The sequence below is a fragment of the Penicillium verrucosum genome, assembly GCF_028828655.1.
Source record: "Penicillium verrucosum strain IBT 35672 chromosome Unknown utg000003l_segment0_segment0, whole genome shotgun sequence".
NCBI lineage: Eukaryota > Fungi > Ascomycota > Eurotiomycetes > Eurotiales > Aspergillaceae > Penicillium > Penicillium verrucosum.
In genome coordinates this window covers 780,416-807,360 of record NW_026643212.1, presented here as the reverse complement: position 1 = coordinate 807,360, position 26,945 = coordinate 780,416, and the positions used below count along the sequence as shown (strand labels likewise).

The 26,945-nt window shown below is 49.2% G+C and overlaps 12 protein-coding genes across 12 annotated transcripts; 5 read left to right on the top strand and 7 right to left on the bottom strand.

Annotated features, from left to right (window-relative positions):
* Window positions 1-228: 228 nt before the first annotated feature.
* Window positions 229-2,352, top strand: N7516_008098 (F1F0 ATP synthase subunit alpha; the record flags this gene model as incomplete). The annotated part of the gene is made up of 5 exons (XM_057220818.1): window positions 229-300; window positions 478-635; window positions 770-826; window positions 885-1,005; window positions 1,096-2,352. The coding sequence occupies 5 exons, from the start codon at window positions 229-231 to the stop codon at window positions 2,350-2,352; spliced, it is 1,665 nt and encodes a 554-aa protein (XP_057071090.1).
* A 786-nt stretch (window positions 2,353-3,138) lies between these two features.
* On the top strand, window positions 3,139-4,443 carry N7516_008097 (methylenetetrahydrofolate dehydrogenase (NAD(+)); the record flags this gene model as incomplete). Its single annotated transcript, XM_057220817.1, has 4 exons — window positions 3,139-3,293; window positions 3,504-4,137; window positions 4,197-4,286; window positions 4,360-4,443. The coding sequence occupies 4 exons, from the start codon at window positions 3,139-3,141 to the stop codon at window positions 4,441-4,443; spliced, it is 963 nt and encodes a 320-aa protein (XP_057071089.1).
* Window positions 4,444-5,026: 583 nt separating this feature from the next.
* On the bottom strand, window positions 5,027-5,751 carry N7516_008096 (uncharacterized protein; the record flags this gene model as incomplete). Its single annotated transcript, XM_057220816.1, has 2 exons — window positions 5,027-5,646; window positions 5,715-5,751. The coding sequence occupies 2 exons, from the start codon at window positions 5,749-5,751 to the stop codon at window positions 5,027-5,029; spliced, it is 657 nt and encodes a 218-aa protein (XP_057071088.1).
* Window positions 5,752-6,516: 765 nt separating this feature from the next.
* N7516_008095 (signal peptidase complex subunit 2) lies at window positions 6,517-7,206 on the bottom strand (the record flags this gene model as incomplete). The annotated part of the gene is made up of 3 exons (XM_057220815.1): window positions 6,517-6,744; window positions 6,817-7,115; window positions 7,170-7,206. The coding sequence occupies 3 exons, from the start codon at window positions 7,204-7,206 to the stop codon at window positions 6,517-6,519; spliced, it is 564 nt and encodes a 187-aa protein (XP_057071087.1).
* Window positions 7,207-7,486: 280 nt separating this feature from the next.
* On the top strand, window positions 7,487-8,529 carry N7516_008094 (ER membrane complex subunit EMC3; the record flags this gene model as incomplete). Its single annotated transcript, XM_057220814.1, has 5 exons — window positions 7,487-7,536; window positions 7,590-7,623; window positions 7,703-8,069; window positions 8,125-8,286; window positions 8,339-8,529. 5 exons carry the CDS (start codon window positions 7,487-7,489, stop codon window positions 8,527-8,529), a joined length of 804 nt encoding a protein of 267 aa, XP_057071086.1.
* A 165-nt stretch (window positions 8,530-8,694) lies between these two features.
* On the bottom strand, window positions 8,695-9,475 carry N7516_008093 (uncharacterized protein; the record flags this gene model as incomplete). Its single annotated transcript, XM_057220813.1, has 2 exons — window positions 8,695-8,822; window positions 8,873-9,475. The coding sequence occupies 2 exons, from the start codon at window positions 9,473-9,475 to the stop codon at window positions 8,724-8,726; spliced, it is 702 nt and encodes a 233-aa protein (XP_057071085.1). The 3' UTR covers window positions 8,695-8,723.
* Window positions 9,476-9,676: 201 nt separating this feature from the next.
* Window positions 9,677-13,153, top strand: N7516_008092 (MET18/MMS19 family protein; the record flags this gene model as incomplete). The annotated part of the gene is made up of 6 exons (XM_057220812.1): window positions 9,677-9,758; window positions 9,826-10,099; window positions 10,196-10,433; window positions 10,484-10,672; window positions 10,750-12,900; window positions 12,965-13,153. 6 exons carry the CDS (start codon window positions 9,677-9,679, stop codon window positions 13,151-13,153), a joined length of 3,123 nt encoding a protein of 1,040 aa, XP_057071084.1.
* Window positions 13,154-13,861: 708 nt separating this feature from the next.
* On the bottom strand, window positions 13,862-18,298 carry N7516_008091 (uncharacterized protein; the record flags this gene model as incomplete). The annotated part of the gene is made up of 6 exons (XM_057220811.1): window positions 13,862-17,434; window positions 17,491-17,826; window positions 17,888-17,989; window positions 18,043-18,094; window positions 18,146-18,171; window positions 18,242-18,298. 6 exons carry the CDS (start codon window positions 18,296-18,298, stop codon window positions 13,862-13,864), a joined length of 4,146 nt encoding a protein of 1,381 aa, XP_057071083.1.
* Window positions 18,299-19,539: 1,241 nt separating this feature from the next.
* Window positions 19,540-20,608, bottom strand: N7516_008090 (uncharacterized protein; the record flags this gene model as incomplete). Its single annotated transcript, XM_057220810.1, has 2 exons — window positions 19,540-20,384; window positions 20,446-20,608. The coding sequence occupies 2 exons, from the start codon at window positions 20,606-20,608 to the stop codon at window positions 19,540-19,542; spliced, it is 1,008 nt and encodes a 335-aa protein (XP_057071082.1).
* Window positions 20,609-21,255: 647 nt separating this feature from the next.
* On the bottom strand, window positions 21,256-22,083 carry N7516_008089 (GPI anchored serine-threonine rich family protein; the record flags this gene model as incomplete). The annotated part of the gene is made up of 2 exons (XM_057220809.1): window positions 21,256-21,876; window positions 21,931-22,083. 2 exons carry the CDS (start codon window positions 22,081-22,083, stop codon window positions 21,256-21,258), a joined length of 774 nt encoding a protein of 257 aa, XP_057071081.1.
* A 1,314-nt stretch (window positions 22,084-23,397) lies between these two features.
* On the bottom strand, window positions 23,398-25,146 carry noc4 (ribosome biosynthesis protein NOC4; the record flags this gene model as incomplete). Its single annotated transcript, XM_057220808.1, has 3 exons — window positions 23,398-24,430; window positions 24,481-24,692; window positions 24,742-25,146. The coding sequence occupies 3 exons, from the start codon at window positions 25,144-25,146 to the stop codon at window positions 23,398-23,400; spliced, it is 1,650 nt and encodes a 549-aa protein (XP_057071080.1).
* Window positions 25,147-25,265: 119 nt separating this feature from the next.
* On the top strand, window positions 25,266-26,358 carry atp4 (F1F0 ATP synthase subunit 4; the record flags this gene model as incomplete). The annotated part of the gene is made up of 4 exons (XM_057220807.1): window positions 25,266-25,383; window positions 25,449-25,903; window positions 25,960-26,182; window positions 26,235-26,358. Coding segments are annotated over 4 exons (822 nt in total), but the record flags the coding sequence as incomplete, so codon positions are not given.
* Window positions 26,359-26,945: the final 587 nt, after the last annotated feature.

The following is a 26,945-nucleotide window of genomic DNA, read 5'->3' as shown; positions in this document are numbered from 1 at the left end:
GTAACAATAAAAGTTGTAACAAGATACACCGTGGCCTCACACTAGGGCCACCTCGGAGGGCCCAGCGTCCAAAACGGTTTAGCGCGAGTCCTGAGAATCCAATCCTCCCCCCCCGACGACAAAGCTCTCCCTCCCGTCCACAATCCTCTCTCCTCTCCCGTTCTCTCTCCCCAATTACATCTCTCCCTCAGAGAATTCATCCTCATATCCTCTGAACCCCCATTCACAATGTTCAGAAACGCTCTGCGGTCGTCCAGCCGCTCCGTTGCGGCCGTTTCGGCCACTGGCCGCATCGCCTCGGTGAGTCTATCCCATCCCAGCCGCCTTCGTCCATCGCCAGTTCGACATCCTTCATCTCAATCTTGAGCTCGATCGATGCTCATACCTCATCATACCTCGACAACGATACTTCAACAATGGCTTGGACACATTTTCCTTCTCTGGGATGGTCATTAACAGGTTTTTCGTCCATTACAGGTCCGCGCGGCTGCTGCCGGTCCTCTCAACGGCGTTCGCTCTTACGCTTCCGAGGCCAAGGCTACCCCTACCGAGGTCTCCTCTATCCTTGAGCAGCGCATCCGTGGTGTCTCTGAGGAGGCTGGTCTCGCTGAGACCGGTCGTGTTCTGTCGGTCGGGTACGTCAATTCTCCCTAGGCGGCTGGGGGCGCGAAAAAAAAATTCGATCCCCGGCTACAATTCCGTCGAATCCGCCATTGTTTATCAACAATCGACAAAATACCGATATAGAAACTAATTGAGCTTTAAATAGTGATGGTATCGCCCGTGTCCACGGCATGTCCAACGTCCAGGCTGAGGAGCTGGTCGAGTACGTGAACCCCCAAAGTCTTGGCATTATCCATACCCGAAAACTAACTCATCTTCAGGTTCGCCTCCGGCGTTAAGGGTATGTGCATGAACCTCGAGGCCGGCCAGGTCGGTGTCGTGCTTTTCGGTTCCGACCGTCTCGTCAAGGAGGGTGAGACCGTCAAGCGTACCGGCGAGATTGTAAGCACTCCAGCCCAACCCCTGGGTTCATTCTGATATTGAACCCTGAATCCATCAACCCCTTGGCAACATTTCTAATACCACCCTTAGGTCGAGGTCCCCGTCGGCCCCGAGCTGCTCGGCCGTGTCGTCGATGCTCTCGGTAACCCCATTGATGGAAAGGGTCCCCTTAACACCAAGGAGAAGCGCCGTGCCCAGCTCAAGGCCCCCGGCATTCTGCCCCGTCAGTCCGTCAACCAGCCAGTGCAGACTGGTATGAAGTGTGTCGACTCCATGGTCCCCATTGGACGTGGTCAGCGTGAGTTGATCATTGGTGATCGTCAGACCGGTAAGACCGCTGTCGCTCTCGACACCATGCTCAACCAGAAGCGTTGGAACAACAGCAAGGCCGCCACCGAGGAGGAGAAGCTCTACTGTATCTACGTTGCCGTTGGTCAGAAGCGTTCCACCGTCGCTCAGCTCGTCAAGACCCTTGAGGAGCAGGACGCCATGAAGTACTCTGTCATTATCGCTGCCACCGCCTCCGAGGCCGCTCCCCTGCAGTACATTGCTCCCTTCACTGGCTGTGCCATGGGTGAGTGGTTCCGTGACAACGCCCGCCACGCTGTCATCATCTACGATGATCTGTCCAAGCAGGCCGTTGCCTACCGTCAGATGTCTCTGCTCCTCCGTCGTCCCCCCGGACGTGAGGCCTACCCCGGTGACGTCTTCTACCTGCACTCTCGTCTCCTCGAGCGTGCCGCCAAGATGAACAAGACCCACGGTGCTGGTTCCTTGACTGCTCTCCCCATCATTGAGACCCAGGGTGGTGATGTCTCCGCTTACATTCCCACCAACGTCATTTCCATCACTGACGGTCAGATCTTCTTGGAGTCTGAGCTGTTCTACAAGGGTATCCGTCCCGCCATTAACGTCGGTCTGTCCGTGTCCCGTGTCGGTTCCGCCGCCCAGGTCAAGGCCATGAAGCAGGTCGCTGGTTCCCTCAAGCTGTTCTTGGCTCAGTACCGTGAGGTCGCTGCCTTCGCCCAGTTCGGTTCCGATCTCGATGCCTCCACCAAGCAGACCCTTGCCCGTGGTGAGCGTCTGACCGAGCTCCTCAAGCAGAAGCAGTACTCCCCCATGGCCGTTGCCGACATGGTTCCTCTGATCTTCGCTGGTGTTAACGGTCTGCTCGACACCATCCCCGTCGACAAGATCCTCACCTGGGAGGCTGACCTCCTTGCTCACCTCAAGAGCTCCCACCCCGAGATCCAGGCCACCATCGAGAAGGAGGGCCAGGTCTCCAAGGAGTCTGAGGCTACCCTCAAGAAGGCCATCTCTGCCTTCAACTCCACCTTCAACGCATAAGTGAAGAAATAACTCGGATGATCCTTCGTGGTCGGCTTTGTTTTCTTGACTCTATGTGTATAGACAAGATAGCCTGTACAATTTTGAGCCCATTGTTTTTCTGTTCTTCTTGGTGCCGGTGCCTGGTAGGAGATCTAAGTCTGCCCCTGGATGTAGCGATGTAATTATCTGCATGATCCTGGGGGTGGACTAAGGATTTCCCGTAGTGCTGTTCGAGCGAGAACTAAAAATGACTTTGGTCTGCCAAAATGTGATTATATCCTGTACGTTTAGATTTTATCCGCGCATCGGGGCGCAAGATGGGTGGACGACCGTTCTAATTCCGTCTGGTCTCCTTATGCTCTCCATGTTGGACCGCAATTATTTTCCTTTGTTCAATCAGGTATACTGTAACTGTAGAATGTAGCTTTGTAGTCTTGTTTTGCACGACTGCCAAGGGATGTGTTCGCATATGTCGGATGAAGTGGGTTAGCCTAAATGGAATAACAACTCGAATTTATGTACATGCCAAACCACTGACAGTTATGATTAGAAGCCTTAGTTCTATCTATATTCTCATAGCTATTCTATACCCCCTATATCATCCGAAAAAACACGGCTTGACAGTAGAGGCCGAAACCGGCATTCGACCTGTTATCGATAAGCGATCAAGATTTTCCCGGAGATCACCAAGTCCCCCGCGTCCGAGGACCTTCACCATTCTTTCTGTGACTGATTATATTGTTATTAACGTCCTTTTGCCATCATGTCTGCCCCTACCGATAAGCCCCCTCCTCCTGCAAGGTGATGTTGAGCAAAAACGTTGCCAACCACCTCCTCACCGAAGTCCACGAGGGCCTCAAGACTCTGGAGAAGCCGCCTCACTTGGTCGGCCTGTTGGCCAATAATGACCCTGCCGCACTGACCTATGCGCAGATGACGCAGAAGACCTGCGAGGAGAAGTGAGTCTCTACATCATTTTGACATTATCCGGCTTCAATGGCTCCAATTGCTTCTTTGGTGGGCTTCTTTGGTGGGGGTACCTAGTATGATTCATACATACCCCTCGGCCAAAAAAAAAACCCCCAAAACACCAAAAAGCCAACCAAACCAGTCCAAAGGGGCAGTCAACACTCAATTAAAACAACCTACTAACATAATGCCTTCCTCAGCGGTTTCAAGTACTCTATGCGCCAAGTGTCCCGCGACGACATCGAACAAGCCATCCTGAACGCAAACACCGACAACAATGTCGACGGCATAATCGTCTACTACCCCATCTTCGGCACCCGCCAGGACCAGTACCTGCAGCAGATAGTCGACGTAACCAAAGACGTCGAGGGCCTGAGCCACCGCTACATCTTCAACATGTACCAGAACATCCGCTTCCTGGACGGCGAAGCCAAGCGCCAGAAGTCCATCCTGCCCTGCACCCCGCTGGCCAACATCAAGATCCTCGAGTACCTCAACATCTACAACACCATCCTGCCTTACGGAAACCGTCTTTTCGGACACACGATTTGCGTCGTGAACCGCTCTGAGGTCGTGGGTCGTCCGCTTGCTGCTCTGCTCGCTAATGATGGCGCTTGTGTTTACTCGGTTGATATTACTGGTGTGCAGAAGTTCACTCGTGGTGAGGGACTGCAGAAGAAGACGCATGAGATTGTTGATCTTGAGGACAAGACTTTGAAGGATGTTGTGCCGCTTTGTGATGTGGTTATTACTGGTGTCCCCAGTGATAAGTACAAGTTCGATACCAGCCTTCTGCGTGAGGGTGCTGTTTGTGTCAACTTCTCTAGCGAGAAGGTATGTTTTATTTTGCCCATTTGAGTCTGATTAGGATGTCGCTGACTATTTTGATATAGAACTTCCCCTACGAGGTCCGAGACAAGGCCTCGCTCTTCGTTCCCTCTATTGGAAAGGTCACCATTGTCGTTTTGTTGCGGAATTTGCTGGTATGTTTCATCTCTACACTTCATTTATATGCTCAGTGTTCTTTGAAACATCATCTAATATACCGAATTATAGAGACTCATCCAGAACAAGCGAATGGACGATGTCAAGCCCGCCGAGGCCACTGAACGTCCTGGCACCCTTGAGGCATCATCATAGGTTGCTCACCACTGATTGAAATTTCGATCTCGATGGCTACGCCCTGAGCTGGCCATTCCGTAAAAAATTATAGATATTCTGTTTGTTATTAGCCATTTCGATTATACTCTGAAACTTGATGTTTCTTCTTTTGTTTCCTGTGCTTAGATATCTCCCAGTCGCATCCCACACTTGGAACTTATAGAGATTGGCTCTGTTGACCTTGCCTATTCTTCCATAACAAAAAGACTGTTTCTTGTGTATTACCATAGCTTATTATTTACGTACTCTGACGTTTCATAATACTCCAATAGAAGACCTCGCTGTTGGGCTCGGATGATGATATTGATATGATAACAAACGAGAACAACTGGTACTGACAACAGCCAGAACATTACAACGCGTAAAGAAATATCGAGTCCATTTGGACATGAATTAAAACAGCCCCGTACAGATAAACGGACCGAACATCCTAGCAGTTTCGACCTGCCACATCAGAAGATTCCACACTTTGAAGCTTCCAGCGCTTCAGGGTAATGACATTAAAGCACACCACACCCAAAGAGTCAAGCCAGTCGGCCAATGGCCCTCAATGATAAGCCCGTTAGGAAAAGACAACCACCATGATATAAACGAGGACAAGCACCAGAACGCACCCAATTGCCCACCAATATTGCCTCAGAAGGGACAGCCACCAGAGGACGAGTTCCTCCACGCTACTCTCCCAAAAAGTAAACTGATCCACCCCAGCCAACACATGCGACAGTGACTCTGTCGCCGACGTTGCGTTGTCTTTACCGACGTAGATCTTGTGGAGAAGTCTTCTAGGCAGAACAGACACGAGAGGCAAGGCAATGACCACAGCGTGATGGGCCACGAATTGGAGACCGCGTGCTACGTCATGGCCCCCGGTCCCTAAGAATTGGAACCCGAATGGTAGGAGGATGAGACGTATGTTACTGATATAAGTAACCGGCCGATCGAGTGTCTTCGTCTGGATATGGTAGATTTGACCCTGTTGGGTTTGTTCAGCAGTGGGCTCGGCTTCTTTTTCTTCGGGCTCATCAGTGGGCGGCGTGGTTGCTGCATCTGGCGTTGTTGGTGTTGTTGTCCATGTGATTCCTGGCTCCCGTCGTGTGATCTCAAGCGTTTCGGTGGCATTCACGAGGGCCTCAATCTCCTGTTGGGAAACCCACACAAGGGCTACTGTTATTTCGGGGAGAACTGAAATGGTCGAATTATTAGTTCGGCCATTCACTCATATAGTATGTTTTAGTGGGATAAGAGCTTACCCTGAGGTCGAACCGGGACAGATGGTTTACACCCCATGTTGGAGGTCTTCAAGGCTGCAGGAAGTAGATGTGAAGAGGTCTTGATAATATGGACTTGACTGAGAGTAAAACCATATACTTTGAGAGCAGTTGAGCAGTAAGGCGATGTGTGGATGGGAAGAGATCAAAGACAAAGTTGTTCCAAGTTCATTGACTCGAACTCTAAGTCTGGAAAGTGTAGTCGAGCCTTAGTTCAATAGCCTTAGGTAGAACATCCTATTCTAAGATCAATCTAAAGGGCCCTGACCTAGAGTTGGTCTGGAATTAGTTATATAGTTGGTAGTAATATTGAACCTAGATGATGCTTTATAATGCCTTAGAAAAGATATATAAAGAGACATCTAGAAAGACATCTAGAAAGACATCCAAAAAAGAAGATCTAGTAAGATGTCAGTATATGCTCGTACAGCATATAGGTGTAAAAAATAAAAGAGAAGTTGAAATTAATGTAGATTACTTCAAGAAGGCCGTGATAAAATAGGCTGTAAGGCACTACATAGCCAATGTGAGAGTTATGTGACGGTGATCCCTTTTACCACCGTAGCTGGGCAATATTGAAATAGTCACGTACACTGTTGGGATGCGTCTGATTAACTAGCCAAATGGAAACCAAAGCATAGGAAACTGATATCTCCCTTGCTCATTTGAACAAGTAACTTCAATGCACTCTTCTTAATCTCTTTTAGAGAATGAACTAGCTTTGCATTTTGCAATAGCCCCGAAAACATAACCTCTGATAGTAATTGATAGGTAACCTCCAATTTTAGCCCGACTTCTTTTCATTCTCCTTTGCCGCCAATCTCAAAACATCAATCTCACTAGCCACCCAGCGACGGAAAGGCTCGGGGTGGAATACACCATCTGCTGAGAACCAAGTTGTGAAGGGCGCCTCGCACCGCTTGTCCTGGAGAACTTTCCCAGTGGCAGACTTATAAGTGACATGGAGCTTATAGAGCTTGGAGAACTTTTTGGCCGATGATGAGACAGATATCTGTGAACAAGTTCTGTTAGTAACCTGCCATAAAATATAATCTTTAAACGAGTTGAAGATCAATTGACATACCGTCTCTCCAGTCTTCCTCTTTCCGGAGTATACCTCGCCAGCCTCAACAGCCCAAATCCAGTATGTCAGAATGCTATTCAAGACAAAGTATGTCCCTACTGCGGCGATAATCCAGGGCGAGGTAGTTGCTTCCCAACCAAGCGTACGGTCTGCGTAGAAAGTAAACGCCGCGATTGCGACAGCGCTATACCCAAGCAGGAAGCGAATGTTTGTCTTCGAGTAGTCCGGAGTGAAAGCGTATGGCGCAGGAAGATTGGTCAGGTAAGGCAGGAGAGCATCGTCGCTCGTAGACTTAAGATCTATTGCTCAACTGTTAGTGTTGTTGCTGTATAGAGTAGATCGGGATTACGGACCATTGGTCGAGTAGACCGGCACCTTGGTGGAAGCCATGACAGATTTGAGAATAGATGCGAGTAAAAAGCCTTTAAAAACCAAAATATCGAGCGTGGTTCAGCATTCAGTGGTCAAGACAGGACTGTTGTTTATCGTAGGACAAAGATGCGGCGTGGCCCTTTGGAGAAAGCTGGAGCTAACGCGGGCCAATGACATCCCTCTCCGCCTGGCAACCTCTCTTTCGCGGCCCCTTCAACTTTCCATCCCCCACCTGCAGCCACCACTTTATTGTTTGGGTTCAAAGGAGGTACTTCTTTGATACTTATTCCGCCTCAACATGGCAATTCAAGGGGCTGAGCAGACCATCCTTAGGGATCCGGCGCTATTGTGAGAGAACATGATTCGATCAAGCGGAAGTTGGACTGACCATTTGGTTATAGCTATTGGATTCTCTTTCCCATTTCAATTGTTATGGTATGAAATACACCTGGAGCTTGGAGCTTGAATATTTGCGATGCCTTTGAAACCGAAACTAACCTCTCTTCTTGGATAGATCCTGACCGGAATCCTTCGCCACTATGCCACGGTCCTGATGAACACGCCCCCCAAATCACCATCCACTCTTGCCGAGTCTCGCGAGCGCCTTGCTCTTCTCCGCGGTGTGAACCTCCGCAACAATGCCTGCTCTGTGCTGGACCGCGAGTCCTTCGAGATCCGCAAGAACTACATGGTTACTGGATTCCGCAACGGCGCATTTCTGAAGGATCCCAACAACCGTGGCCAACCGCCCGCGAACCCCATGACCGACCCCGCGGGCATGGAAGCTATGATGGGAATGCTGAAGGGAAACATGATGATGATGATCCCGCAAACCTTGATCATGAGCTGGATCAATGCTTTCTTCTCTGGCTTTGTCATCCGTATGTTGCATTTTGATATTAATAAACACGAGCAACCAGCTTACAGATTTTACAGTGAAATTGCCATTCCCTCTCACCATCCGCTTCAAGTCGATGCTGCAGTCTGGTGTCATGACTCGCGACCTTGATGTGCAATGGGTCTCCAGTCTTTCATGGTACTTCCTCAACTTGATGGGCCTTCAGTCCGTTTTTGGATTCATCCTTGGCAGTGATAACGGTATGCATATATCTGACCCTTGCCCATAATAACCGTCACTAATAATCTTTAGCTGCCAACCAAATGGCCCAGCAGATGGGTATGGCTAACCCTGCCGCAATGGTCAACCCGCTCCAGCCCGGCCAAGATCCTGACAAGCTGTATCTGAACGAAGCGGAGAATTTGGAAGTGATGGAGCACTTCTGCATTCTCGATGGAGTGGAAGAGAGAATCCTGCAAAACTTTGCTCCTGCGGGAATCTAATCTTCGCGTGACGTTGCATGTGATGTCTAGTGTTGGTGTATATACCTGTTTTGAGGTCGTCGCTGGCTTTGGATAGCATAAAGAATAGAATGTGCCATGTTTAAGTAAGCCGCAATCATCTACATAATTTACCCGAGGGTTCTTGAATGAATCATATTGCACAATATCCATAAATTGTAGTAACTCATAACCAATCACTGTTGACGGTAATTAATCACATCATTCAAGATCCAGACTTCCCCATTATGGACTTTCTCCGCAATTGAATCAACTTCAAAATTGCCAGGTTGGATCTATAGACAGTCAGTTATGATACCAACGACTCGGAGAGGAAAAAGCCTACAAAGATCTTATCACCCTCCTTCGTCCATTTCAACTTCTCCCCTGCAAGCGTCTCGACCTCCTCCCCAACCCTCCAGGGACTAGCAGGGATGAGGTGGGCCTCCACGAATCGCTGTAGATTCCGCTTTGCGCGGTCTTGACCATCTTGCCCCTCATATGCATTTACCTCTCCGAACTTCTTATAGTCCTCTGGATTCTCCCAGGGCTTCCGCGGAAGAGCCTGAATTGCACTGTTGCGTGGTGCTAGGACTGTAATGTTCTTGGATGCATCATTAAGGCGGTTGGCGACTGACTCAAAGTCACGGGTCAACCGCGCAAAGATATTGATGCCCTTGGTCTTGGGCAGGACATCTGAGATGATAGGGCTACCGCTGTCTTTTGAGCTCACATCCTCGTCCGGAGCCGTCTTTTGCGGCTGGACAGTACCAGGGAGTATCTTATCCATTATTGATCGATGCTCTTTGTGCTCGAGAGCTAGTGGCTGTTGACGTGAAGGGAAGGGATATGATAGGCCCCAGAGTGCAGATGTTGAGCTAGCGAGAAGAATTGTAAATAGAATAGATACTGTTAGTCGATTAAATCCTATGCTGCGGGTCGGAGCCATCTTGCTGTAATGACGCTGGGCAGAGAAGCAGGTCATACAACATCCATGACGCAACAGGCCTTGGCACGTGACGTGGGAGATAACAGAATCACCTGACCCTTATCGATAAGGGCATCCGGCCACAAGAAATTGGCCGATGCGATCTTGGTCTTGCCCCCGCAATATACACGTCTGGCGCTCTTGATCGATTCGATTGGTATTATGTCGGCTCTGCAGACCTTTATGCTGGTCGTGGACCACGACAAAGAAGAAGCCAAGCGCATTGCGGAAGGAATCGCTCACGGTATGCCAATTCGCCCCGCACCTGAGACCACTTCAAATCGTTGCATTACTAACGGGAGTGAATATAGATGTTGAGACCAAAAAGGCGACTCTAATTGATACCGTCCAATCTCTCGGGGAATATATTAATGACGAAGACCCGATTTTACGTGGAAAGGCGATTTCTTATCTTACGGCCATTATCCAAGCTCTTTCGCCGAAATACCTCTCGAGACAACAGATCCAAGTCTTGACTACATTCTTCTGTGATAGAATTGAGGATGGAGGTGCCGTTGATGGGTTGCAGGCCCTGCAGGGTCTGGACCGGTTTAACAAGTTTTTGGCTACCCAAGTAGCACAAGCGTAGGTGCTATACCTTTTGGTTGCATGCGACATCCCTGTGTGCATCGGGGATAAAGCTTAACTCGATGATGACCCAGTGCTGATTTATTGATATAGGCTTTTCTCCAACTTCCAAGATCTTCAGTCTCGGTCTCAAACGCAACGGTTCCACGTCTATCAATTGCTGAACGATTTGATGTCAAACCACCGCGGGGCTATGCGTGATATGGGAGATATCTCGCTTCTGGGCGTTGTTGATATTATGACGGGAGAGAAAGACCCCAGGAATTTGATGATTGTTTTCTCGATCCTGAAAGTCGTTATGGTCGAATGGGATATCTCGAATCACATTGAGGTATGTGTAATGGTTTCTTTTTAGTCGCGAATTCTGCTAACACTAGACAGACCCTCTTCGACTCGGTATATAACTATTTCCCAATCACATTCCGACCTCCGCCCAATGACCCCTATGGAATCACCGCACTGGATCTCAAGGGTCGTCTTCAAGAATGTATCTCTTCGACAAGGCATTTTGCACCCCACGCTATCCCCGCCTTATTGGACAAGCTTGATTCTACTTCTCCCAACGTGAAGGTAAGATTATTCAACAAACTATGATATTGAGATTATTCAACAAACTATGATATTGAAGCCATCTAACAAATTTATAGAAAGATGCACTTAGTACATTGATCGCATGTATCCATTCATACGACCCCGACACAGTGTCCAAGTTTTCCATTACCATATGGGAAGTCCTCAAGTTTGAGATCCTCAATGCCCAAGAGGAGTTCTTATCTGAAACATCCCTCGAGGCTCTGCAAACAATCGCCCAACGACTATCCGAAGGGGTTACTGAAGTGTCACAAGAATTGCCTCTTGCAAAGTACCTTCAGCCAATTACAAAGGAGTGCAACGAACAACTCCAGGAGCCTCAAAACAAGCAGGCTAAGCCGGCCCAGTCGATTCTCAGTTGTGTCTCTGCTGCTTCTCCCGTTTCCTTTATCCTTGTGGTACAAACAGTCGTACCTCCGATTTTCACACTTTACCAAGAAGCGGACGGAATTGTCAAACAAAGGGCACTTCTCGAAACTTTGAATGTCTTGTTCGAATCTGCTACAACCGTATTTGGACAGTGGACCACCCGAGGTGGTGAGGCCGCTATTGAAAACCCGCTACTGGAATTCAAAGACCAATTCTCGGACCTCTTCGGCCAGGCATTGATGGGTGCAGCTAAGGAAGAGGTTTCCTTCCGGGTGACTGCCTTGAAGGGCTTCTTGCATCTGTCGACTTTGCGTCATTTCTTCCAGGAGAATGAGATTGGGCTTTTCGTGCAATATCTTGACGAAATCCTTCTCAAGGAAGAATCTGTGGGCCGGAATGATCTCAAGAAAGAAGCAATTGCTGCTCTTGCTGAGATTTCCAAGCACAAGCCCCGCCTGATTGTGGATATCACTTTCCCTGCGTTTGTGGCAACTCTGCCAGAGGAAGATGAAGGCTCGGATGCCCTGTATCTGCCGACACTCGAGACCCTTGCTCAGATCAGCGTTGAGAGGGACATTTTTGAGACACTTTTCCGTCGTCTGTTTAGCAAACTGTCTATTCTGCTTCAAAAGGAGCAACCCGGGTCAGTTGCTTACCCACGTGCAATTCTTACTACTTTGCTTTATGTTATGCAGCAGAGAAACATGGAACAAGACCAGAGTGTGGATTTGTACTTCGAGAAGGTTGTGGTTGGACTATGCCGCGATGTCGCAGCATCGGCATCTGGCAAGGCAAAGAACCGTATTCTCAATGATCCTACCGTGCTTGACACTTTGGGCCGACTTTGTAATCTCCTTGTGCGATCTGTTTCCATTCAGAAACAGGAACAAGTTGCCGAAAATGTCTACAGTCTCTTCTCTGCAGCTGAAGATTTTGTGCCTATTCCGTTCACCCAGACTACAAATGCGGACCAAGAACGTACGATCATTATCTCGACATACCTGCTCGCGGGAATTTCCAAGGACTGCGCCAACACAATCCCGCACACCAACCCAGACATGTCGGGTTTGCTGTTGGATCTGGTTCATCGTGCAGTGTCGAGCACCGAACCAGCAACACACCAAGCCTACCTGCGTCACCTGGCCTTGCTTGTCAACAAGTTCGTGTCAAAGCAGGATCTACCAGTCGCCGAGAAACTCTTTGATTCTCTCCTCCAAGGCCAGGACACAGAATCACAGAGCCTCAGCCCTGCAACAATCCGCACCATTTTCTGGGTATCCAAAGCCTTGATCCTACGCTTAGCCCCTACAACCACCCACATCTTGACCTCCCTCCTCACTCTCCTCTCCTCCCCAGACCAGCAAACTAGCGCGACAGCGGCACAAGGCTTCTCCATAATCCTCGGCGAGGACGACATCCTCTCCGCAACCAACGGCGCCACAATCCGCCTCCTCTGCAGACAGCGCCTCTTCACAACAGTCATCCCTCTGATCTCATCTCGCATCCGCGAAGTGAACATCGCGGGCACAGATGACTCCGCCGCCGCCCCCAAAGCGCCCGAACACATCAAACCAGCCCACCTAACTGCCCTGGCGGGTGTCCTCTCCACAATCCCCACAGCCCTGGTCATGCCAGAGCTCCCCACCCTACTCCCCCTCCTCCTGCAATCTCTTGACCTCCAGACCGCCGACTCTGTCGCCGTCCGCACAGCAACACTCGATACCCTCGCCGTTATAATTCGTGATAACGGCGTCGTAGTCATCGACAAGTGCGGACACATCCAGAGTCTTGTTACAAGACTCCTCAAAACAACAGCTACAAACATCGGCCCTGGCGCTGTTAACAGCCCCCCGTCTCCGTGCGGATGCTTTGAGATGTCTCAATCTCCTCGCTACGCACCAGGTGCCCGGCGCTGCGGCTAACGCGCGTGCGCCACCGGGTATCTCGCCTCTCTTGCCTGTCAAGGCTCAGGTTCTGAGGTCCTTGCGCGCGGTTCTTGATGATCCTAAGCGTGATGTGCGGAAGGCGGCAGTAGATGCTAGAGCCGCTTGGCTACGTGGTGTGGATGATGCGCCGGAAGAAGAAGAATGATTATACTCGGGGTAAATGGAAGAATATACTCGTATTAAATTTAGAGGTTGTTTATAATCATACAGCATAGACTACTGTTGACGGACGTCGGGTTTTCTAATAGCAAAAGGAATGTTTATATTCTCCAACATGCACTCTACATGGTATTTCTAGATTGATGGCTTCAACATCAGAACACAATAAGTGTACCACAGGGCTGACTTCATACGTGATGATCACTGATGTGGCTAGCCCTAATTGGATTGGTCTATACGACTGCAGCTGCAGAGCTATGAGTGAGGCTCAGCTTTTGTCAAAACGACATGTTCACACAGGCTGTGCAACGATAGAGTCTATGGGAATTCCTACAAGCTTCTATGAATTCCTTTCGACAATCAACCAACTTGTGTATCAGGAGGAATCCGGTGACTCTATCAACTTTGAACCTAGTTCATAAAACGGACTGGAATAGTCATCAGCTACAGATATTATTTACCAAACAGCCGAACTACAAAAATTCATTAACCACAGGGAAATTCTCAAAACTCAAACAGTTTTTTTTTTTTTTTTTTACTTTTGTGTTAGTTATGTTAAATGTAACTTCATGTTGTCCGGGTACACACGTATGAACCCATAAAGATCATAGGAATCAAACAACAACAACGACAGGAATACATCTGTCCCATTCCCACTTCAACCCCGAGATCCATCTTCATTCTCCTTAACCCATCACCACTTGCGCTTCTCTTTGATTCCAGCTGGTGGAGCCCAGGGTACTAATGACTTCCCCAAGTAATTGGACGACTCCTTGACCGTGCCCGCACCACTCTGACTGTGGTCATTCGACGTGTTAGTGCGTCTATCAAGACTGGCAGGACCTCTGTTCCAGTATCCGACAGGATCGATTTTCTGCACGACAGTTTTGGCAAGCTGTAACATTGCTCCAATTCCCGAATGGCCGACTTCAGCTCCGAGGGTACTCAGCTCCTGGTTTGCAGTAGAGGGAATCACATTCGTAATATCTGCACCGAGGAGATCTGTCGCACACCAGGACTCATTGCGATCACCAGGTTCAACGAAGGAATTCGATTTCAAGATGTCGTCCACTTTGCTGCTGACAATGGAGGCTTGCCACCACTGTTTTCCATCCTTGACCATTTCCTCAAGCGGGCCGTTTTGCAAAACCATGATACCTGGATCTAGGATAGACGGGGTGGCAAGTAGTTCTTGGGTTTCGCTGATTTGGAGAAACAGGTTCTTACTCTTTTCCGAGCGGTAACGGTGACGACTCCACCGTTCCATGAACACCTTCTCGATTTTGATCTTTGACGCAGGCGGAAGACAGACCAACATGCGGAGATGTTTATTGTTTGGTTCTACCCGGATGCTTTTCGCCATTGTTCGTGCAGCTTCGTCAAGCTCCGGGTCAGCACCCGTAATGTATTCAATGAAGCCTTGTACCCTAGCAGCTGCGTCCCAGACATGTGAAGGGAAACTCAAGTGCACTGTGCCTAGGGAGACCTCAGGATAGCGAATCATAGCATGTCCATATTCATTCACTGAAATAACAATGGTTCTGTTCGGAACAGCGCGGCACCAGAACTCGTACTTTGCGCCTCGGTGGTTGTACTTTTGGTCGAACAGGCGAGATTGATTGACCTCCAAATCGACGAGGTAGTCAATGTCTACAGGAGACGAAGTCAGGCGCTCGAAGAATGATGTTGGAGGCGGTGTCAAGTTATTATCAGAGAAGAACAGCTGGTGAACTTCCCTGTAACTCATCTCCTTCTCTTTGGTTGAAGCTGGCAGACTGGGCATGAACATAAGACCGAACTGGAATTGAAGGCTCAAAGTTCCTGGAAAGCTGCGGACTGCATCAAGAATTGGTTGAAGGAATCGAAACAGAGACTCTGTTGAGTCCTGAGCAAGCTTCTTTTCTTTTGATGATTTCACAACCGCCTTCGTGGGAAAAGCAATGCTTCTTGGTGACTGTGCTTGTGTTGACTTAGATACTGTTCTTCGGTGCCAGGAATTAACAATGGGGGCTTGAACCTTTGCCTTGTTCTCTGCATTGGTTTCAATGTTTTCCTTTCGCTCCTGGGTATTAGCAGTGCGGGCTTCAATCTTTGCCCTTTTCACCACTTTGGTCACCTCATCCACCCAATGAAAAGCCTTCTCGGGAGGCCGCTGATGGAACATCGTCTCGCGGAATTGTCTTGTCCGAGTCTCATCTGAGATAGCCAGATTTTCGCCGACTTCTGTTTCCGCATCTTGCTCCTCGTTTTTGGAGTCGGATTGTTGCAAAGAGACATTACCCGAGCGAGTAGAAAGCATCTGAGGCGAGATATCAATGAGATCTGTGTGAAGAAACGGTACCTTCTCAACTCCCCAGCCAGGGTTTTGGCGTTGCTGAATATCACCACGCGGAGCAATATAACCCGAGGCAGAAGACAGTGTTCGAGGTGTAGAATCAACTAGGCTAACATTAAGGGGTATCGAAATCTCCTCAATGCTAGGAATTTCCGGGGTAGGTGCCGGGGTAGGATTGTCCTTGATCTGCCGGAGCAGATATCTGAATGCTACTTCATCGGCCTTGCTGCGGAATTCAGGAGCCTGTTTAGGGATCTGTTCGTCTTCAAATACGTCATTCACCTTAGAAGAGCCAGCAACATCCGGATCAGGCAATGACACAACTGTAGCGGGCCCTAGTTTAGCAGGCTCGCTAGTAGCAGAGGCCGGAGTCGTCTCTCGGGGAATCATCTGAGTTGGCCAACGCCGCGTAGTTGTATCCTCGATATTGGGCGTATCGAAAATATCATCAGGTTGAGTAAAAGTGATAGCCTCGCGATTCTGGGATTGGTCATGTTGAACATCTGTAGACTGCTCCAGACCGCTTGATAGGGCTGTAGCTGGCAAATCGAACGCAACAATGTGCTGCAAATCACTATCGGGGCTCTTCAATTCCCAATCAAGATCAATGAGAGGGCTGAGGTCTTCTATGGTCTCTTTGCTGAGATCCAGCTGAGTGGATGTGGTGCTTGGGTGTTTTTGATCCGTTATTTTTGGCTTGCTGGAAGCTTCCTCCATTCGAGTTTCCCTCGAGGTCTTGGTCTTTTCAAGGATTAGCCTTATATCATCCATCACTGAATCGACACTTCGCCCTTGAGGTGTTGTATTCACCTGTGAATGCACTACATCGAGTATTCCCAGAGGGTGAGCCTTGACGACTCTTGGAGAAATAGAGCGAATTGGTTGGGGCAGAGTCCTATCTGGCTTCTCTTCTTTGTTCGCTGGGGAGATAGCCAAATCAGCTGCATCTGACTTGTCTTCCGGCTGCTTGGGTGCTGCACCCAGATGAGTGGGCAGAACTGGGAGACGCGGGGTGGCAATTGATTTCGGTTCCTGCGTAGAGGTAGGAGAGGTAGAAGTCACAGGACCGGTTTCCTTAGACCTTGTTTCCGATTGTTTGGAACCTGCATTGGGAGCAGTGGAGTCATCCGCGCTACGAACAATACCGACGGCTGTTTGTTGAGGGACTGATACAGATGGACGGGCTACATGTTGCTCCCTCGTTCTCTCCCTATGGCTGAGTCTGCTAAACAGGGAGGCGACTGGTTCACCAGGGGTGTCTGTTGGCTTCTCTTGTCGAGGCTGGCTAGAGGGTGCTACAGTTCCATCTGGTCGCATAACCACACGTCCCTTGACGCCGGCAGGATTGGACTTGAATGGACCGGACTGTCTCTGGTCCCGTGGTGCGGAAACGCTGGACTCGGGTGGAGGCTTGGACCCAACAACCTCAGGCGAGGTGGGCTCATCCCCCAGTGGTGTCTTTGTACGACTGTCGGTTGCCAAAGGCCGTTTAGCGACACCCCGAGAAATCCATTTGTCGACATCTTTTGCCTTCCCAGTAGAGAGATATGGGTGCTGAGCATCGCTCCTCTCGAGAGAGGTCTCACTTTTAGGCGGGAGGTGCCGATCGATATTCCCTAGGTGGGGGTCATTTTTTGGACCTATCTCTGGAAAATGATAGTCTTCCCAATCTTGAGTAATGCTCGCTTCCTTCAGGGCCACTTGCGGCGGCTGCCGAAGTTTGCGAAGTGGACGGAATTCGTTAGCGAGCTCGTCGAATTCACAAACCACCAGAGTCATTACATTTGGGAGACGAAGAGAGGTATTTCGGTCGATTAAAATACGCCACAAGGCAGTGGCACTGATCTGTGCATATGTCATGACGCGAAAGGTAGCGTTTTCCCGTTTGGGAGCAAGGATGATCAGCCCTCGGTTTTGGTTCTCAATGAGATCCTAGAGAATATATATTAACAAGCAAGACTTGGAAAAAAGAATAATTAGGACTATACCAAGCACTCTTCAAGGGAGTAGAGTATATCCATTGCCTCCTCGATGTTGTCCATGTGTTGTGCAGAAATACGGAGCCCTCGGGGTCCCTGCACTGCAATTTGTGTTTCTGTCATTTCGGAAATTCGACGTAGTAAAGGGCCTGAGTCATAGGATATGGGACCCAATCCCACCTGAGAGGGATACCAGAACTTGACAACGGGTCCATCGCTAGTGGGTTGTGTCGGCATAATTTCCTCGACTAGGGTTTCCACCCCTGGCTGCGCATCGCTTCCGTCGTCAAGAAGAGGATTGGGATCGAAGGTTTTCGAGTTCCGAAGCTGCTGGACTCTCGGCATCTTGAGTAGAAGAGACATTAGTACAATATAACTAGCGCGCTGTGGAGGCATTGGAACATACCTCAAGTAGATCATCATTGCGATGCTCTTCGATATAAGTTGCAAACAGGGATGTGATTTCGACAGCAAATTCATCATCAAACTGACCAGTGACAATCAAGAACTAGGTAGGATTAGCAGAACCACCATTATAAATGTAGTATATAATGAACTCACATGCTTATCAGGTTGATATTGGACCTTGATCGAAGCACCGGGATTCAACTCACTATAAAAGAGTCAGCTTTGATCAATATAAGTGTACAATATTGTGCCATACTTGAGCTTGTCTCGGAATTCTGAAATCTATATTGAGTCTGGTCAGTCCCGGCCATTTCGGAATGATAAGCATGTGGATGTTAGTATATAAACTTACCCCTCGGTCCTCCAGTGACCACATTGAACTCAAATAGAGCGTCCGGCTATCAGCCATCTTGAACCGTATTTTGGAAGGCTATGGATGGAGGTGTGACGATGCGGACTTGAATGGGGATGGACGCAAATGAATTGGAGTCGGACGTCAACCGGTTGGACGCAAATGGATTGGAGACAGAGCTTTTCGGCCTTCAATCGATTGGAAGACGTGAATTGGTCTGAAACATGCACGAAGAAAGCAATTCAGCAAGAGGTGGGTTGATTGGCCCCGGGATAGAGACAATCGATTAAGAGGCAGGTGAAGGCAAATCGGCTACGGAAGGACTAGGTGAACAGCACCTAGAAAACCGATTTGAAAAAACCGATTTGAAAAAACCGATTTGAAAAAACCGATTGAAAAAACCGATTGAAAAAACCGATTGAAAAAACCGATTTGAAGCCGATAAAGGAGAAAGGGGCGGAGACAGGAAGAAAGACGATAGATCTGCCTCCTGTTATGGCAGCGACGGCGAGGTGCAAACCGTCGGGAATGGAAGGAACAACTATGGTCTCTCGTGTCTATCAGCTTAGAAGTCAGTAGGAAGCGATGGACGACGTGAGCGTGCGGTGCTATCTTATATCACAGACAACGAGATTGGATTACATATAATTCATAGAAAATGGGGAGTACATAGTTATAGAACAAATTAAGCAAAAGTCAAGAGTATAAATTTCTGAGTTGCATCATAACCACCTATAACATCTAGGCAGAAGGAAATATGTAGCCCTCTTTCATGGTCTTCTGAACATGAAGCAAGAAACAAGACTCGCCACTATGTTCATCACTGTGTAATCATATCCAGGTAAAAATATGCAGGTCGTCAAGCGTGATATCTAACAAGAGAGGGAGGTGGGGGTTAAAGTACAACGGGAAAGGATGTGAAAATGTAGATGAGGGTAAGAATAGAAACAGGAATACAAAAATCGAAGGGTACACGGCGGAATTGAGCTCTGCCATGGGTATCTGCTGCGAAGGGAAATGAAACGCCATACACCGGCCAAGAATGGTCTATGGGAAATGAAGAGTAGTTGGCAGGGTGTTGAGACATAGAATCAAGTGGGAACGAAACGGTGAAATCAGGACGAAGTGATGTTTTGAAAGGCGGTGGTGGTAGGGTTGATTTGGCGGTATGTTTGGGGGGCGCCGAGCAGAGAGCAGAGAGCAGAGAAAATATGGGCGTGGTGATAAGACAATTCGCGTGGTTAAAAGGCTGGAGGTTGACACAAACAGCCGATGATGAACAAAAGACAAAGCTCAAATCAATCACTGGGTTTCCGACTTTCATTGAGCCGGATCGCCCACTTCATTTCTGTCTCGGTCTCCTTGACTTGAGCAAGGATACCAGCGATCATATCGTTGTTAGACTTAGCCGACTCAATCGTCTCGCGGAAGTCGTTATCCTTCATTTCCTTATACGTAGAGTGCTGGGCGAGCAGCTTCTCATAGGATTCCTTGAGGATGTCGAATTCCCTGTTCTTTTGATCCGCAAGAACCTCCAGCCGCTCGGTGGAATCTGTATGTGTTTTCTGCGCGTTGGCGAGAGTCGTCAACTCGGCCCAGATGGCATTGATGCGTTTTGCAAATTCTGCCTTGTCGCGTTTTGTGGCGCTAGATAGCACCTCGTATTGTGTCTCGTGGTGCTTGGCGATCTCTAATGACCGGGCTTGTTCACGGTTGTGGTTCTCGCGCTCCTCGCGCATAGTATGATTGGTCTGGTTTGCGTCCATTTCTGCATCCTGCCGTTTGCTGCGCTCGTGTTGGAGTTCCGTTCTTAGCTCCTCCAGCTTCCGGTCTTTCCGCGCAATTGAGTTGAGGTTGGTCTCGTTGACTTGCTCGAGGTTCCGTAGGCGCTCGTTCATGTTTTGTTGTTGGATCTTGTAGGCCTCGTTGGTTCTTTGGTACTCCTCCGCGCGGGACTTGTAGAGTGTACATTCACGCGTTAGACGTGCTATTTCCTCCTGGAGATTGTGGATAACACGTCCGGATTTCCCTGTTGCCGCTGCATGGCCAACGGCTGACCATTCAGATGTGGGGGCATCGCTATTAGTCGTTTCAACGGGGTTCGCGGAAAGGTTTGAAGGAGACGAGGAGGCTCGATTATAGCCTATAGTGCGCGGATTGTAAGCTTTGGAAGTTGAGAGGGGGGTAGGAGGGGAATCACCAACCATTCTGCCCTTCGGGGGCTGATTCATCGTCGAGGAATCCGTTATGCTGGTGCATATTCAATTGTGTGTCCACATGCGGGAGATTGACTCGCGGCGCTTCTGCACGGATACGGGGGTCAGCAGCAATCGGTATAGGATTTTTGCTCGGGCTGAGACGCTTCATGACCCGTTTGAAGCCCCCCCATGGTGACCGCCCGCGCCTGTCATGAGGAACCAGATGGGAAGAACAAGATGGGAGCAAAACCAGTAGACCTGCGAAGGGAAAGGCTCATACCAGTATTAGAAGTATTAGAAGCCAATTGAGCTAGATGCGAGGCTGTCTTATTATTCCGCTTATTCATCTAGACATCGCAAGGGAGGCCTTCTGATCAATAAAGGCGCTATCTCATGCAATAGTCAATAGATCTTCAAAGACTAAAACAAAATTATCCTGCAGAATATTCCAAAACAATGAAGTAGCGGTAAGAAAAGGTGAAGTTGTGGAAGATCAGTCGATCATCGTTCTTTGTGTTCCAACTCCGCGTCTGTCAGGGAACGCCACGACGCTAGCGGGGAACGACAGGTCTTGTTTTTTTTTTTTTTTGTTCGTGTCTTGGTGTTTCAGTTGTTTTTGTTTGAATCTATGCATGTCAGATAAATTGAAAAAGCTGAATATATTTGATTACTTCCTCGACGCCTCAGGCCACCTATATATCAATGATATCCAGGGGTATTCTATATACAGGAAGTTATAACTACCATTTTTCCATAACTCCACCATAACAGCCGAGTCCAAAAGAGAGACTAACAACGCCAATACGGATGGATATACTAGACGAGGTAGGCGAGGAGACCGGCAATTCCCATCACCAGTTTTACGGAGTATTGCGGAATGGAGGCAGCACCAGTTTCCGAGGTTTCGGTGGAGGATGCTTGTTTGCCATTGACAGCCTCAGTGCCGGTAGCTTTCAAGCTATCGGTTGAACTGGCAACGGCTGAGCTGGAAGGGCTGCCAGATGCGCTGGCAGAAGAGCTAATGAGGGCCTTGCTGGCAGTGCTGGTCATTGTGGTCTGGGTTGTCTCGGTAGTACCGCTAGTAGCCGAGGTGCTAGGGGCAGAAGTCGTGTCCGTAGCGCCAGTGGTAGTGCCACTGGGGGTCCCGGTGGTGGCTCCGGTGGTGGTACCCGTGGTTGCAGCAGTAGAAGCAGCATTGCCAGTCTCGGACGTGGTATCCCTTTCTTCAGGAACATCAGCCGCGGGCATCCCAGCTGACTTCAGCAGAGCGGTATAGTTAGTCTGGTCTTTCTGTGAGATCTGGAAGGCATAGGTATTGCCGCCCTCGAGATCACTGTCGGGAGTCCAGGTGAGGGAGCCGCCCTTGCTCGTGGTAGTGATGGGCTTGACATCATGCAAGTTACCGGAGGTACCTTGGCGAAGGAGAATCGTCACAGGCTAAACGGAGTCAGTGTTCTGTTATGTTTAAGCTTCAGAGGATATCCGTATTACCATATTAGGATCAGCGCCAGTCCATGTCAGAGTAACCGGTTTGCCAGCTTCGAGGGGGTCCTTGGGCCAGGAAGTGAAGGATAGAGGGTCGGCGGCAAGACCAACCGACATGAGAGAAGCCGTGACGGCAATAACACTCTTGGAGAAATGCATTGTGAAGGAAAGTTAATAGATGGTTTGGGTTTAAAGAAAGTGAGGCGATATCAGAAAACAATTGTGTGGTATTCGCGAACTAGGTGAGCTTGTGATGGAGAACGCGATATAACTTCAACAGATTCGGTGGCGCATCGCGATTCTTAACTGACGGCAAAAATTGTCTGGATCTCTCCTAGGTCCACAGAAATAAGTATGGAAGCCGCCTGTTGGTATTCTAACGCTGAGACTCTAGGGCACTATGGGAGAATGTTGCATTCCGAATAACCCTGATAATGAAGCATCAATACGTTACCTAAGAAAGCATGTCGTCTACCTTGTGTGGGGAATGTCTGCCAGCAAGCATTGCAAATTCTCGAGAAAGTGTTAATTTAAGACTATACCTGGGAGAGCTTTACCGGGTTTCACGGCTTGAGTACGGGAGGTTGCTTCTCATTCAGTCTGTTTGAAGCGTAATACCCGGGTGGCTGCAGCGAGGCTTCATTCCCCTCATAGTGGATGACAGCCCATGAGAGTAGTTAGCTCATATAAGGAAGGGCTTATAAGTCATAAATGAGAAGGCTGAGCGAAGTATTCCGGCCCAATAACACGACTTTCCAGAAAATGCTGGAATGCCATCCCTTTCCGGTTTGTTTTGGTGGGGATCGATTTATAGGGCTCTAAGATCATCTCTTGCCGCCTATCAAGCATTTCCGGGGCCTTGCCCTACCATAGATCTCATACCAAGGGGTGCCATATGGTTTAGTTGTGTAGTCTGGAGGTTGGGGTAGCTTGATCGCCACCCATACGGCACGAGGAATACCGAATGTTTCCCCAGCCTTCTAACTCAATGACCTGGCTATATCAATAGAATTCAATCGCCCAAGTTCATATGCATAGGAAATAATACTAGCAAGGGCAATAATAGCACGGAGTAAGTTGGGTCGAGTTGAAAGAATGTATACGTCCGAGTGTTGCGGGACTAGAGAATATATATCTCGAACGTACAATGTAAGCAGGGACAATATTGGTCTTATTGCCATTCTTGCTTCACCTATGGTGGTTATAGAGCAATAATAAGCCCCAAGGCATATCAAATACATTAACTTCCTTTGATTTGCCAGTTGGAGTTGTCTGTGGCCACTGCTGCGAGGCCCATGTTTAATGTTTACTTTCAGAGTTGGGACTTCTAGGGTTAGACCTGCAGCAAGGGATCTGTTGGTAGATGATCATTTCTATTCCAGACAGGGAACTACGACTATACCCCGCAATGTCTAAACCCTTTGAGGTTTTATTGTCAAACAAATTGAATTGGTATACGCTGATATAGAACCCTTAGAACTCCCACAAATCCCGCATGAAACACCCTGGACCAGAGTCCACACCACCATCTTCCTCTAGTAGACGATCTGTGAAGATACGCTTGGGAATCTGGTACTCGACGACAGGAATCTTCTTGAGATTTCTCTCTTCCGCTCCAAGATCTGCAGTTACCATGCCCGCATATGTGTGGTCAAGGAAATCTTCCAGACTGTATGCTTGCTTTGTGAACTGCTCGGAGATGATCCGTGCGATGGCCGCAACGTTGGGGTGGAAGTGAGACTGAAGGGTCTCAATCTCCCAAATACTGCTCTCAATGGCGTTGGTCATGTTAGGGTCGGACTCATTTGGATCGAACGGATCGTCCATGCCTTCTTTCTCCACTTCCGCAAGTTCATCCTTATCACGAATAGATCGGTGCATCATGAATGTAGTGGTGGGGTGGCTCTTGAAAAAGTTGTACATGAACGGAACGATCACCACAATGGCGGAAGGAGGGGCATTCAGTGCAAGGCGAGCGAGACGCTTGATGAAGCTGGCCACCAATGTGGACGGAAGATGGGTTGAGGACAAGAAGGTGTTCAGCAGTCGGAAGAATCGTGATCGGTGCTTTGAGTGCAGCAGCTCAGAATCTAGAAGAGAGTACAGCTTGGAGTAGAACTGAGGGTAGTCCAGGTTCTTTTCCTGGATCAGGTAGAAGAGACCAGACAGTGCGAGGAGAGATGTGGCACCACCGACATTGTATGAGTCCGTCAAGAAGTCCATCAGCAGCTCTGGTCGGTTGAACCACGGCTCGATGTTGTGCACCATCATGCGCAGCAGGTTTTTGCGCTGCGATTGTGAGAGGTTGTTTCGTAGAATGGCAAGCCACGCCTCCTGTGCCTGCTTCCTGTGGGAGTTTGCCGAAACTAAGCGCTTATTCTTGGTGTCTCGTTTCGCGTAGAAGTTTTCAAACTTGTGTTCCGGTCCAGGTATCTCATCGCAGGTTTGAAGGATCTTAATCAGGGTTTCGAGGACTTCGGGGGATCGTTTCGTAGAGGCGTAATCACTGATACACGTTAGCTACAAGACCCAACGACAGGAAAAGGATATACATACGCCATCTGTGTGAAAGTGTAATATCTCACATCCTCATACGCCTTCACGAACTTGGCAACGGCTTCGGTCTGCAGATCCTGGCCGTTATTGGCCTCGATGATGGCGGCAAAGATATCCTTGAAGAAACCCGTCGACCAAACATTATTCTCGGCACCCGGGATATGGGCGAGACGTTCCTTAACAATGCGCATGCTCAGCGTCAGGGCCGCAATCTAGAGATCGTCAGTAACAATAACCCCCGCCAGATCAGAATATACATACCTGGGAGGAAGCATCTGCCTCGCGCATGATAGCCACAAGAGCATTCTGATAATCAAGGCAACGCTCCTTCAACCATGCCACGACGATTTTCTCGTTCTCAGCGGCACGGCTTGACTCGGTCAAATTTCCTCCGGCGATCAATCGGCTGAACACACGGCAAAGAGAGACAGCCACAGCCATCTCAGGCTTTTCGGCCGATTGCTCGACATTGAGCATGGATAGTAGGGTCGCAATATTGTTATAGCCCTTCCGCGACTCCGCAATTTGATTCTCTAGCTCTTGAATAGTAGACAGTTTCTCGGCGAAATTGTCCTCGGCGACAGCGCGGCGCTTGGAGGATGGGCCGCTGGCATTCTTGCCGCTCTTGCGCTTCTTAGAGCTTGAATCCGTAACAAGTGCAGGCATTTTGGGCTAGCGTCTTGTATTGTACCGTGAACGAGGTTATCAGCAACTTTTTTTTATCGTTTGGACCATCTCGGATGCTGGTTTTTCCGAGGAACGGAACCACCTCCCGAAACGGCTAGCGTCTTCACCTCCTAGCCATCCCGAACCTCAAGTCTCCTCAATTCCGTTCACCCACCCCATTGACCAAGATTCTTCCATCTGCAACAATGGCTTCGCGTCTTGCTAAGAGCGCCATTGGTACGCTTTTTACGAACCTCGACCGTCTGATCGACTCGATGTCTTCAGTTACTAACTCACCCTAGGCGCATCCCGACTTCGGCCGGCCCTTCCCGCCCGTGGTGTCCCTGCCGTCACTGCCAACCTGACCTCCTCTCGCCAGGCCTCCAACGTCCCCGCCGAGGAGCCCTCCAAGAAGGCGCAGTCGATCCTGAACGCCATCCCCGGCAACTCCCTGGTCACCAAGACCGCTACCCTGTCTGCCGCCGCCGGTCTGTCCATCGCCGCCATCAGCAACGAGCTGTACGTTATGAACGAGGAGACCGTCGCTGCTTTCTGTCTGCTGTCCGTCTTCACCGCTGTTGGCAAGTACGGTGGTCCCGCCTACCGTGAGTGGGCCGAGGGCCAGGTCCAGAAGCACAAGGATATCCTGAACGCTGCCCGTGCCGACCACACCAACGCTGTCCAGCAGCGTATCGACAACGTCTCCCAGATGTCTGGCGTTGTTGAGGTTACCAAGCAGCTCTTCGCTGTTTCCAAGGTAGGAATACTCGGTCGCGTACCTTGATACTTGGGTTGTTGACAGTCCGTTTGCAGGAAACCGCCCAGCTCGAGTCCCAGGCCTACGAGCTCCAGCAGCGCACTGCTCTCGCTGCCGAGGCCAAGCAGGTCCTCGACTCGTGGGTGCGTTACGAGAACCAGGTCAAGCAGCGCCAGCAGCGTGAGCTTGCCGAGTCCGTCATTGCCAAGATCCAGAAGGAGCTTGAGAGCCCCAAGGTTCTCCAGCAGATCCTCCAGCAGAGCGTTGCTGATGTTGAGCGTGAGTTATCTACCAACTGAGCTTTATATAGGATAGTGCTAACGATTCCCAGGCATCATGGCGTCCAAGGCCCTGTAAATGGGCCCAGTAGCTCACTGCATTCGGCATTGTGTACAAAACTATTAAGGGCTATTTGCATCTGCCGAGCTAGACCTTGCAATACCATTTTGATTCTTTATAATCGGACACACATGGTCTCAAGACATGTTCTCAAACGAGTTGGGTTTGGAAATGCCCACCGGTTGATGTCTGGCATATGAATCTGTCCGGGCCAGTTTCATCGTAGAACACTCTGACCAGAATATGATACAAAGAGATCCTTAAGAGTGCCTTTTGAATGCATATGTGACTTGTGCCATACCCTAGAGCTATGTAGTATATACTTAAGAAGTAAAGGCTGAGTCCACACCCAAGGCGCCCTATGACATGCAGGGTCTAATGCAGCACGCCACCCCCGGAGAATGCGATAAGATATCCATAGATCTATATCTATCTGGGGATTTCTATGTTATTGTATGCATCTTGTCCCTAGGATATCCCAGTATTTCCAGTATTCCCTTTGTATTTAATATATTCTTTGTGTGCACACGGGACATCAGCCGTTGGCCAAGACCCCGGACCCCAGTCATCAGCCCGTGGACGTGGACTGCCGCCTACACAGCCACTGTCTATCATTGTGGTTATTTTTAATATCATTCATCCTCAGCCCTACATGTATTCTCGACAATCCTCCTCAACACCTAAGCTTACACCCGACTATCAC